At 46.0% G+C, this 13,169-nt stretch overlaps 1 protein-coding gene across 2 annotated transcripts in view; it reads left to right on the top strand.

The window, feature by feature from the left end:
* The window catches only part of Cad99c (cadherin 99C), a 92,107-nt gene that overhangs the window by 65,217 nt on the left and 13,721 nt on the right, over nucleotides 1-13,169 (top strand). Inside the window, exons 5-6 of one of the 2 annotated variants that reach the window (XM_070670149.1) lie at nucleotides 3,574-3,696; nucleotides 5,947-6,210. In XM_070670149.1, the coding sequence (XP_070526250.1) occupies nucleotides 3,574-3,696; nucleotides 5,947-6,210 (387 nt within the window). Of the gene's footprint in view, nucleotides 1-3,573; nucleotides 3,697-5,946; nucleotides 6,211-10,800; nucleotides 13,168-13,169 lie in introns of those variants that run through there. The other variant, XM_070670150.1, reaches the window with a different exon arrangement.

Genomic DNA, 13,169 nt, shown 5'->3' with positions numbered 1-13,169 from the left:
CTCTTATCCCTGATTCGCGCTCACCGATTATTACCGCGGCCACTCATCGTCGGCCTTTGTCTTTCTGTTTATTTCTTTATCTTTTAATTGAAAATTTTCGCCGTCCTGAATCGTCGATTAGAATTATCGGCGGAATACCGCTGCGACTTTCAGACGAACGTTTTAATAGCAAAGGATAATATTTAACAAGGAAAATTAAAATAATGCAGAGACAAAAGCAACTCGGAGGAAGATGTATCATCATTCCTCTCGATTCAACTACAGGGATTAGATGACAAGCGGATAATAGCTTTCACTACCGAAGTGTCAATATTTCTTGAGTAACCCTCGCGGCCGCGATAAAAGAATGGTATTGTTCGGTTCCTTTCAAGTAATTTTTTTTACCCTCCCTTTTTATACCGGACCGCTGAACGTCTAATTCATCTCGAGTATCTAGCGCTTTTAAGACGACGTTGCTTTTTCTACGCAAAAACTTCCGCCGCTTCTAGGAAGAGGACCTCTTGTCCGTCAGTAAAATGTTTTATTATTTTCTTCGTTGTCAACGAGCTGCAAACTCATTGTGAAAGCGGAAGCTAGTAGCTTGTCGGGAAGACGCGAAGAAAGTTACGAAGTCTTACTGAAGCTTTCTGCCTCTGCGCGATGCTAATTGACACGAAATAAGTAATCTCGGCCGCTAAACGTATTTTTGAATTTATCGAATTGCCGAATTAGGTGTTATTTTTATTTTTTTTTTTTTATTAATATTAGAACAAACTATGCGCGTCATTATAAATGAGTAATTTGTGGTCGACGACATGTTATCGGTTCAAGAGTCGCAATTAGAAATTACGAAAAAAAACCATTCGACTCACCTCCGTATGAGCTTCAATGGAGTTATGTAATTCTGCCGGTGACTGTAACAAAAATTAAAAATATTAATGTAGACGTGCTGAAAATAGTTAATGTTCAAACAAAAAAAAATGAATTACGCGTATGCATTTGATTCTTTAACGTAAAATAAATAAAAATAAATTTAATAAGATGCCAAATTTAAAAAAAAAAATTATTTCTCACCTTAAAGTTGTTCCGCCGATGCACGATGCCCCCCGGGCCTGCTCCTCCACTCAGATGGGACGTGACGAGCCATCCTTCCGCGTATGGACACACGCGAACGCGACCGTGATTTTACATTCGCGATAATTATTGATTATTTGCGCGCGATATTTTTCGGCACTGCTGTAAAGAGAAAATCCTGAAAACAGTTTACTGACTTACCGAATCTGCATACAGCGGAGTTGAAGAATTCTGCCGGTGGCTGTAACATACAAAGGAAAATATTAATGTAGACGTGCTATTAAAATTAATGAGATTAATAAAAAAAAAGGGTAAAAATTTTTTTTTAATAAAGATATAATTTAATAAAATTCATGCTTACCTATAAGTTGCTCCGCCGATGCATGATGCCTCCTGGTGGGCCTGCTCATCCTCCCAGATGGGACGTGACGAGTCATCCTTCCGCGGATGGACACTCGCGAACGTATTCGCGTAAAAAATTAATCGTAAGAAAACGTCCGAAAATTAGCGGCACTCCCGAAACGACCGACGAAACGGCTACAGTTCGTGTATTCATTAATATCGGCGTGCGGCACTTTTTTTCACTGAACGATGCGAAGCAGCGGAGTTTCTCTTGCTCTGAAACAGATAAATTGAGAAATTATTTTGTAGATATTAAATTTAATTAAATAAAATAGTAAAAGAATTTTATCAAAAATCTAAAACGTTTTATTCCGATGAAAAATTGATGCTTACTCTGGGGTTGCTCCGCCGGGGCAGGATACCCTTCCTGGGCCTCCTCCTCCTCTCAGGATGTCTAGAATGGGATGCGGCACTTCTTCTCATCTGAAACAGAAACGAGAACAAAGGTTATTAAATTACGAGATTTGTCGGTGTGTCCTAACTGCGTGCCCGATCTACAGCCAACGCACTCAAGGTGATTACGTGAATACCTTGCAATGTTTTGTGTCGCGACCGATGCTCAACCTCGCCCGCTACACCCTGGTACGCGTCGCGCAATGGAATTTTACCGAATATTCTATCCTTATTATATGCCTTAGTCTATCCAACGATATAAAAAGAAACATTTTTGATCGGATTGCTCGGAGCTCGACCCGAAGAGGGTCTACAACGATCGTTCGACGAGCTAAGACACCCCCGGTAACATGCGTATAATACGAAAACGGAGTTCGGACTTACTTTAAAGGGACGGGAACTGTTCGCCCGTATTCCTCGTGTGGAGAGAAGAGTAGAAGACGCGATTCGTGCCGGGATAAGTCTCTGTACGTCGAATTATCACCTCACTTCCGGTGCGACCGCGTGCTCTTTTAATTACGTGCTATAGTCTACCTGTGCTGAATGAGTATGGTGGGAGAAGTCACGTACGTGCGAGCGGTAGGCGGCTCGAGCTCACCGCTAGCCGCCTACCGCTCGCATCCCCACCACCTACCTTCCTACCTGCACCCCGCGCTCCCCTTGTACGGCTCACCCACACGCAGTTTAACGCGTTGTAAAAAAGTTTATTTTAATTCAATTAATCGCTATTTTTATTAATTATTTAATCGCTATTATTTGCAATTTTTTATCCTAACTTAACGAAGCCAAGCTTTGGAGAATTATATTTTAGAAAAAGAGATAGATCTCTGAAAGTCAAACTTTATGTTTAGTGTATCGTTCTAAGATTGGAATTGTTACTATCTTTTGATAGCTATGCAGAGCGAGGTCTTAAATAAAACTCGACGCTGAATATAATGTTCACATAAACGTGGTAGGGTGCAAAAGTAAATGCGCTTTTAATTTTCATAAAATACATTTTCTTGGGAGATAATAACTTGCGAGTTGCAACTGTTACGTAGGTGATTGATTATTGCGCGCACGATTCAATGACGGTGTTCTCTCCCAATCGACTTGTTCGGCATTCGCGAAACTGTGCATGCACATTGTGTCTTATGACACTATCACGCGAGGAATGTGAAAGGTCTGGAGTACCGCATCGAACACTTTAAAGAACCCGTGCTGATCAAACACGGATAAGATCTAATAAGACTGAGAAATGCGGAGAGAGAGAGAGAGAGAGAGAAAGAGAGATAGGTTAAGTTGAACAGAAGTACGGAGTGCATTTCGATTAATTTATAGAAATTCACGTGAATCGTAATTAAATTGATCGACATAGATTCATTCGAGCGATTAATTATGCCTTACCGAGTTGAAGGAATGCTAGCTATTTCAGACATGGTTTTTTTTTTTTTTTACCATCTTTAACTGCCCTCAATTAAATCTAAATGCTTCGTAATAAAAATAATTTAATTTCTGTGGAAGTTTACGTAATTACGAAAAACTGGTCTTTAAAAAATAAAAAGGAGAAATAGAATTGCAGCAATATTTTTTATTTTATCAACATTTCTTTTTAAAATCTTTTCGTTAAATTCTTTTTAGTGGCAATTAAATGGTATTGAGCGGTAATTAATATTAAAGAGAGCGAAGACGATATATTTTTTATGGCTGCTTTCACCGCTAAAAATCTACTTATTTCTTTTTCAGTTGAGCTGCACGGTGAAGCTGACTAACAAGAAGCGGATGATTCCTGTGATTGTCAGAGTGTCCGACATCAACGACAACGCGCCGAAATTCATTAACACGCCGTACGAGACTACTGTGCCGGAAGTAAGGAACTGAAATGTGGCTTCTCTTTTCATAAAAACGATTTTTATTTTTATTTTATGGGAAGGCGTGCCGAACGCTGGGGCGTGAAATATTTCGTCTTCGGAGTCGCGTAATTAACTTGAATCAAGGCTCACCCTGTCGGCACCGTGCTCCTCACGCTCGTGCCGAAACGCACGGTCGGGGAATATGCATTTTGTATTAAGAAAATAATAGACCGGCAAGCGTGAAAATGCGGGCATAACGCGGTAATTCACGGGCGCGCGGTACGGCTGCAGTAAATTTATACCTATAATGAGTTGCGCCACGGCGTATGCACGCGCAGCTGGAAATTTATACTTATAATGGGATGCGTGTTGTATAATTATGCGTCTAAATATGATGGACGGATAGCAGACTAAAGTGAACGCGGCACGAAAGTTTGATAATTATATTCCGACGGGTTGAGCATTAATTGAGTAGAACCGCGTGGAAATAAAGGCGCGCATTGCCGACGAAGTGCCATGGGAAGGATGGTCGCGTTGAAAAATCATAGCGCGAGGCAGTCGGCGTTCGCCGACAATCGTTTTCTCTCCGCGAAAAAAAAAGTTCTCGGGCGTCGAGCGAGAGCGGCCGGTGCCCGCCAGCTTTCGAGGCGCTCGCACGTTTTCCGCGTGACGAGCCCCGGCATTTTTATCGGAAATTAAAAGTGTGTCGAACGCCAGTCATCGACGTGAGCGCGAACGCCTTATTATCCTGTCTATGTCGTCAAGCCAGCGCGCTTCTTCGAAGAAAGTAGATTCGTCACGTCGCTAAGTGGACGAGAACTATTCCGTACGTGGCGCGGCGGGAACGCCGATGATCGATCAGAGCCGCGACAGACTTTTCCTTCCCTCTTTCGTCCGCGATCCGTTATGCCGAGAATGACGTGCGCGTTGGCACTGGGCGTGTTTCGCGCGGCACTTGAATAGGATCCGAAAGGATATAATTGAACGCGAGCGGAATAAAAGTCGCGCCTGCCCTTCTAAAAAGTTAAATCTTGCGCGATCCCTCTTCTCGGTTCCCGGCGGTGTATCGCGTGCCTCGATCTTCTTACTTAGTTAAGCAAAGTCGCCGTTGTACTTGACTCGCGGCTAGAGACGATTCCCCTGAGATAATCTCGACCGGCTCCGGATTCGGATCGTTTAATTAACGGGACTTTTGTATTAGCTCTTACCGTGGAAACTGGCGAAATATATGCTCGGCGAGAGCCGCGACCTTTGCCCCTACCTGACGCGCATAATTGCGGAATCGCGGGAGCCCCGTCGCGGGAAATCGAGATCGGGATCGCCGGCTCGCGCTCGGGCTAATTAATCCGGCAGCGAGAACGGGGGGGAAACCGGCGCCGTCGCGAGAACACACGCGAGAATAAGCGAGAACAAGCGGCGATAATTGCCCCCCGGGGTAGCAAAACGATCGCGAGCACCGGAAACGGTCCACCTTCGCTTTCTTACCTCCGCTCGTTTAGTATACCGTCAAAAAGCGGAAATTAGCGTTGTTGCTAAGGTAAACGGGAGGCGACTTCCTCGCCGCTAACGACTAAGATTATTATATGCTTGATATTGCTTCCGTGGGAACCGCCATTGTCGCACGGTCACTTTTTTTAATCCCGAGGACATTCCTAATTACTTTCTTCTCCACTTCAAGTGCCATACGAATATACACGTCGTGAACTTTCGTTATCCATATTTAAATAAAATATTTTGAGGGAGGATAGTTTCCTGATCTCGTTAGACGAGCAAAGACGCAACGAACATCAACGTGGATCAGCCGCGAGGCTGACCGTCCGGACGAGAATATTATACGTTTCACTTGCACCGCACGGTAGTCGTCGGGCTTATCTTTCCGGATTAATCCGAAACGCACGCGGCTTTAACCGGCACAAAAAGCCGCTGAGTTATTTTCGCGTAATCCCCGACGAGGGGTCTCGCTCCGCGTAGCCCGCCGATCGTTTCGCACGTACCTTGCGAGAACAACCTGTTCCCAACCTGGCGCGGTCGAATTATTAATCCCGTGGACCGGGTTTTGCCGTCTGACCTCTTCGGCCTTCAGTTAACCACCGTGTCCCTTTGAAACCGCGCATAAATTTTATCCCGTTCAAACCCGCGGCGAAATAAATCGCCACGCGACCTCCTCGCGGCAATTTTAATTCCCCTCGTACGTTTCCCGCTCGAAGAATACGCCCGGAACGGAGCCTCGCGCGTCGAGAATAATCTTTCACGCTTTTGTTCGCAGCTCACCCCGGTCGGCTCGACGATATTTAAGAGCGTCGACGCGATCGACGCGGACGCCGGAGTCAACGGCATCGTCGAGTATTCGATCGCACCGGGTGACGGTAGCCGGATCGGCAGCAACGAGGGGATCGGCCGCAACAGGATCACCACCGTCGACGGCTACGGGTACTTCAGCATCAACCTACCGCACCAGGGACAGGTCACGGTTAACCGAACGCTCGACTACGAGAGGACTCAGCGTTATCTCGTCACTATCTTGGCGTCGGTGAGTTTTCATCTCGCGTTAATCACGTTAATTGATCACAGCCGCAGGAATCGCGAGCGAAGTATCAAGCGGATCGATAGCGCTGACGTAAGACGTTAAGATTAAGTCCCATTGAACAGACGTCTCGCAATTTAATCAATGCGTCTGCTCGGAGGATTCGAATAGAAACAGCGCTATTTGTCTTCGCCGAAGTGTGCCCCTTTTACGAAAGCAAAGAGTTCTCGTTTTGTACGAAGGGTTTTCCTATTAAGATTTTGTAATTTATTTTTCTTTAACGCGTCTTGTGAAGTTGTGGGTATCTAATAAAGTCGTCAGTGTACCGTTGCAACATATCTGTCGGGTATGATAATCGGGTATAATGAGTTCAGCCAGCGATACGTCGCGTCTGCGCTATCCCATCTAGTCATCGAGCGGAAAACTCGTATTACGACAATAAAAAATCTCTTCACGAATAACGAGGAATAACGGTGTTCATTTAACGACGTACGTGTCTAAAAGATTATTATGTCGTCTTTTAAAATAAATCAAGTTTACTTTAAGAAATATGCGAGCATAAAATACGAAAAAAATTAATTACTAATTTCGTTGCTAAGAATATTTCACTAATGTTAGAAGAAGAATAATATCTTGTAAAAAAAAAAAAAAAAAATTAATTTAATTTTTAAAAGAAAAAAAAAATTTATTGGAAATTGATCAAAGCATTTTTTTTTATCAGAGTTCTTTAACCGTCCAAGAACTTCGTTTATATATATCGCACGTGTCAAATATATGGTATTTGCGTTACGTAATGTTCGTACACTTGCCGCAAACGATTCTCTGCTATGCTGCTTTTATTTGGTTAATGACGTGTGCACAATTAATGCCCGTATAATAAGCGTTCGACGACGGTCGGAGGATTTTCAGCGTCGGCATTGAGTCCCGAAGTTCGTGAAAGGATTTTTTTTTTTCTTTGCGTCAATCGCCTTGTTCTTGCGTATACGGCCGGCAAGCAGGCGCGCGTTTAAGTTAATCGGTTATAAATGCACGTGTTTCCTTAATTTAATACGCCGCGGATGGTACACGGCAAATCGATGGGAGGATGTGGGATGGTCAATGGTCAGGTCGTGTGGGTCGAGGGATGAGGACAGAATGAGAGACTGACCGATGAGTCACATCGCTGACTATTCGCGCGTCGGAAAACCATATTTGCATTAGCATATCGCGCCTCTCTTTCTCGCATGACTTCTTGAACAAGTGCTATTAGTTCGGGCCTCGAGTGCCATCTCACTCCAAAACGTAATCGGGACGTTCCTCTCGCTATATTTTTTCGCGCCAACGTTCTTTTTTTTTTTTTTTTTTTTTTTTTTTAAATTTCTTCCCGTTCGAGTTTGTCTGAAGTTATGGGATGTTTTTTCAAGAAGACCCCAAACAATTTAATCATATTATTTCATCAAACCGTTTCTTTCCTTCAAAAAAATATAAAAATAAAAAAAAAATAGGAAAAATGAAACGTGCGTGCTTTAAACTTTCTCAAGCGTGCATGTCGAATCAATCCGTTAACGTGAGATTCTAGGACCGGCAAGGAGAATACAGAAGTGTACGGAAGTTGCATAAGAAATGATTTCGCTGGTCACCGCGGGCCCGCGGTACAATTTCAGCGACCCTGATTGCCCATTCACGCGAAATAAGGTCGTTGAATACGACGTGTGGGGAAGCGACCGTGCATTAAAGCAATATTCCTGAATTCCTTCATTTGTACTAACCGTGAGAGACGATGTATCAGACGTAATTCACGCGAGAGCGTGCCGCGATAATGTCGAGAGGACTCGCAGCGTTCGCACTCGCTCGCGTGCATAATTATATGCGTGGCGCGTGTGCACGCTTCGTTACGTGCACGCGGATCCTACGAAACACGTCCCGTGTGCACTGTCGCAGATTAGAAACTGATATACGTACAGGCCTGCAGGCGTGCATTCGCTAAACGGTATTACAAGCCCGATGGCACCGCGACATCGCGCTGCCCAGGTAGACGCTCGACCTTTTTCGCGTCTAATGATTTTAATGGCGCTAATCGATTCTGCGGTTTCGCACAAGTGCGCAAACTGCGCACAGGTCGTTAATTACAGTTACGCGCCCGGTTTAGATAATCCACGTCTGAGTAATTAATTACTTCTATCAATCGCGCACTTAAAAGCTCGCGTAAAGGTGTTCCGAACATGAGCGAGTGGCCGAACGAGGGCCGCGGATAAATAGGGAAAATATGAAAATATATTTTAACTTTGTAAAAATAGCAGTTTTTTTTTTATTTTATTTTATTTTTTTTTTTTTGTTCCAAAAAAGTAACACTTACCGTACAGTTGCTCGTCCGATGCACGATGATTATTCGAGGCCTCCTTCTCTCAGCACTCGACACTTTTACTTTGCGCACTTGATGATCTGTAACAAATTGAAATAAAATTTTTATGTAGACAACATTCTGAAAAATTTTTTCATAAACAATGTCTAAGCGTTTTTATCTCGTTTATTAATTAAATAATTAAAAACAAAATTAACGCCGGGGGAAGTGGTATCTTTTATGCATTTCGCGCGGTATCTGTTCAATAGCTGTACCGGTGATTCAAGTCAAGTAGAACAAAGACAGTTTGCTGATAGCAACTCGGCCGCGTGGAGTTGCGATATTTCCGATGTGAAGTTTCCGCGCGAGCTCACAGCGGCCGGGGCGAATTTACCGAATGCACCGGCATTCGGAAATAACGAAAGGATCGCGTGTAACGGTAACACCGGCGCCGAGTAACGCAATCTTTCCGTTGGGTACACGCGTGCGGTATCGCTCGCGGTACCGTAAGGCATTAACCGTTCGGCCCGGCAGATTAGAAGCCACCGATTGCCGTGTCGCTGCCATGTACCTATTTGCATATCGTCCCTGCCGAACCCGGCGTGTACGATTCGCACGGACCTTCTCGGCTTGCCGGATTAGGACTCGCAAATCCCCGCCTCTTGTATCCGGATTACGAGGTGATCGATATCGCGACGCTTATCGATACGCACGATAATCCACGCTTTCCACCGGCGAGAACCGCGGGCTGCAACATTTTCCTCGAAGCATCATAAAACATAGAACGATGTTGTCTTATCCCGGCAATTTTTTTTTTTTTTTTTATTAAACGCGCCTCTACAGTATATTAACAAACAAACACATCAAATTCCACGTTGAACAAAATTAATTAAAAGTATAAATTACAACAGTTACGACCTTTACGGCTTGTTAAAAAAAAAAGAAAATTGTTTTATGCAAAGTTAGTGAATATTTTAACTTTGCGGAGGACGGTTGCAGTAGCGATCTCAGCTGTGGAGAAAATTCCAGGAGCGCGACGCAAGGATCATTTTGATCCAGCAGCCGCGGCCGTTAACGCAATCGCTAATAGACCGCGCCGTAATCTCGTCTCGCGCGAGTGAAAGTGAGATGCTCATTAGCGAATATCGCGTATTCGCTGGGCACCTACGCAATCGTCGGCGCGAGATTGTTCGATCGCCGTGACGAATCGTCGCGGTGCGTGCGCCGTGTATATCACGCCACGCAACGTAACGCAACGCAATGCAACGCAATGCAACGCAACGTAACGCGCTACCTACACGGCGAATATGATAATATAATCAGGAAGTACCATAAAGCGTCAAATCTACGGCGACGCGCATTCGCGCGTGTGGCGGAACAATACTTTGTAGCTGCACGAGCACCTTTCGCTCGTTTCTACGACGCTGCCCGTGCGCGATTATCGCCACGGTGGTCGTGCTCCTCGCCCGCGTTAAGAATTGTTCTCCGCGCGAGCCGTTCACGCGCGTGCAGCTCTCCGCGAGGCAGTCGATAAGTCACTTCTGACGTGCGACGCGAAAGTCCAGTCGAATAAAAAAAACCCGAGTACCCAGACGGCTGCACGCGGCATTTATGTTTTCATTTGCATCGACCGGCCGCGCGTTTTGTTATTTATGTTAACATACGCGGAGCGGTCCGAACCGCCGCGCGTGAACCGCTTGGTAGCCACGTATTTTGATTGATATCACTCCGACACTATGGTAATTGCGGATCTCCAAACGTGCCACATAATCGACAATTAAAAAACGAAAAATGTGGTTACACCGATCTCGAGCGGAATTAATATTTTAATAGTAATTATCGAAGTACAGCGACCGCGGTAAAAATGTAATTGGTTATCGATTTATCGGGTAAGATAGAAAAATAATTATACTGACCATTAGCACTACACATACAAAAAAAAAATAAAAGAAGAGAAAAAAAAAATTATTTGTTATGTAATAGAAAAAAAATTCAAGCTTAAAGTTTAACGAGCATTATCGACTACAGTTTTTCTTCGCGGCGTGTTAGTGTCTTCGAAGTACCGCTCGTAAATATCAAATAATCTTATCTGCGTGGCACAGTTTCGCGTAAACGTGGACACCACCGTGGGCTCGGACAAAGAAAATTGCGCACCGCCAAGGTGGGTAACCGCGCGGGACATTAAGGTGGGCAGGAGACGCGGACGGGACTTATATGCAGCGATGCATACGAGTGCACGCGGATCTAGGCACGCGAGGTAGGAGAGCTCGCCAGCATTAGTCACCGTTCGGCTTTGCGACGTGTAACGCCAGTGCGGAATTTTCGATTTCGCGAACCGTCGACGTGGCCGATCCCGCGCGTGTAACGCGCCGCGGCGAATCCTTCCGTCGCGGCGGATCGCGGCATAGAAAACCGCGATCGCGTCGGCTGATCGAACGTATGATATATGGAGATAGCGGAACGTCAGCTGGTGTATCAGTTTCGCCATCCGTGCGTGCATCGCGACGTGGATTTCAATCGTCTTGCCGCGTCAGCGAGGTCCGACAGAACCATCCGATCTTTGTCTCTCGAGTACGCGATAAATCGCGCACGTCGGGGAGAAAAAAAAAAACTACGAGTGCGAATCGAGCATCGTGTGCTACGAACTTTTTCCACTGCCAAGGGAGCCGCGTCACGTTATTCCTCGCGAAGGGCGAGCGTCGCCCCTAGAGTCTCGCGGAGTCTACTCCGTGCGATCGTAGTTGAAATGAAAACGGAACGCGGAGTGAGCGCGCTTAATTAGCGCGGCATTGCGGACGGTTATTATACCATCGGCGGGTTTTTTAATGACACCTGGAGCGAATAAAACGTTGCGGCGGAAGAACGGAACGTTAGAATAATGCGTATGCAGGCGCACGATAACGGTTCGCTCGCGCATGAATCCTTCCTCGTTAGGTCTCGAGATTGACGACGAATCTCCGAGAGATAGACGGGCGTTTGTCAAACGAGGCGGCATTGAAACGCGGCTGCGAGGTGCATCGAATGCCTCGACGTGGGTGGACAAGTCCACGAGTTGTCGAATCCAGGGCGACGGAGAAATGGGAGGGGGAGGAGGAGTAAAGAAAAGTCGATATTTCAATTTTATCATCTTCGCCTTTGTCGGGAATTACGATTCGCGGAGGCAACAAACGCATCGTGAACCCGAGGCCGTTAAAAAATACAGGAACTAATTGGTTACTTAACGAAACGCATGGAAGCGGCGGAAAGAAGAAGAATCGCTGTTACGTATGTCGAAGCGTGATGAACGGCTGTTTGCGCGAGAGGAAGCGAGCAACTTCCGGAACGCCTCGCGCACGTAATCCTTGGCAGTGGAGAACGCGACTAGCGGAACGTTGATCGTAGTCCGGGCGGACATTCGCGACGAAAAACCAAGGATACATTTCTCGATTTCTTGCGATAAATTTTGCACGTTTATCTCGCGCAATCCGCGACGATTTTATCGGCGAAAAAAGAGAAAAAAAAAGAAACGATCACGCAGCCGGTGTTTCCGAAAAGCCTCGAGGACGCATCTCAATCCGTACGCACGATCGATCCAGCGAAAGGCCGGATAAAACAACGAACAAACGAGTTCATCGATATGCACGCGAATCCCGTGACGCAATATTCCGCGCTGTTGGTTTCCGATACCGATGTAAATGATCGGGCGTTACGTAAAGCGTTACCGCGACGATAACTTGATCGTGCCGATAGCACGGCATGCGAAATAAAAGACCCGCTCCTCCCTCCGTGTCGCCCCGCGACCGTGAGATTTTTAAAGTGACTCATCGTTATTCGATATTCGAACTGTTTATAGAGCCCTCAATAATGAAAGACGCTTTGAAATAATGCGGAGGCCGGCGACGTAGATGGCAGAAATGTTAGCGGTACCCTCATTAATAATGTAAAAAGTTGTAACCGAGACACCGCCGTGCATATAAAATTTATGGAAAGAGAGAGCTCGTCGGTGCTTTAAATATATCGCATCTTGTTTGCGTGAAATTTACATTTCCCCCGGATGAAACTTTCACGGGTTAATCTCGCGAGTAGCCGCGGCACCGCGGAATTACCGTCGGAGGTGTTTAACGCGATAATCGGTTCTACGGATTATTTTCGGCGATCGGTTAACGCGAACGCTGAACGGTTTTAGGTACGCGAGCGAGGCGAGCCGGTATGTCGTCCAGCCGATTAAAAAGTCCATGATTTATACGAGCCCACGAGGAATGTTGTAATGTAACGAGCGCGGTTAACGGCTCGCGGGCTAAGGATTCAAACCCGGAACGACGATCAACGCGGCAATTGCCGGTTGCATGTGGGACGATAGCGAGAGGCACACCTCGCGGTCACCGCGCTTCGTTGTGCATTAATTCTTGAGATTCCTGGAACGATTATCCTCCGCGCGATCGTCGCCGGTGGAACGTCACCTACCGAACGTTCCGGTCGATTTCTCGCGCCCGAACGAGGATGCGAGGAGGACGCGCGTGGGATTGGATTCGGGACAAGTCGCCGACTGTACGCGGTTCGCGAGGCTGACAATGGGGCCTCTCAATTCGATAAAAGCGTGCCTGGCTGTCGCGTTTATTCTTGCCATTCTGAGCATCGGCGACTGCAACGGCAATTTGTCGACGGT

Source organism: Cardiocondyla obscurior, linkage group LG20, assembly GCF_019399895.1.
Source record: "Cardiocondyla obscurior isolate alpha-2009 linkage group LG20, Cobs3.1, whole genome shotgun sequence".
Classification (NCBI taxonomy): domain Eukaryota; kingdom Metazoa; phylum Arthropoda; class Insecta; order Hymenoptera; family Formicidae; genus Cardiocondyla; species Cardiocondyla obscurior.
The sequence above is the reverse complement of the archived record's forward strand: the minus strand, read 5'-3'. Positions and strand labels throughout refer to the sequence as shown.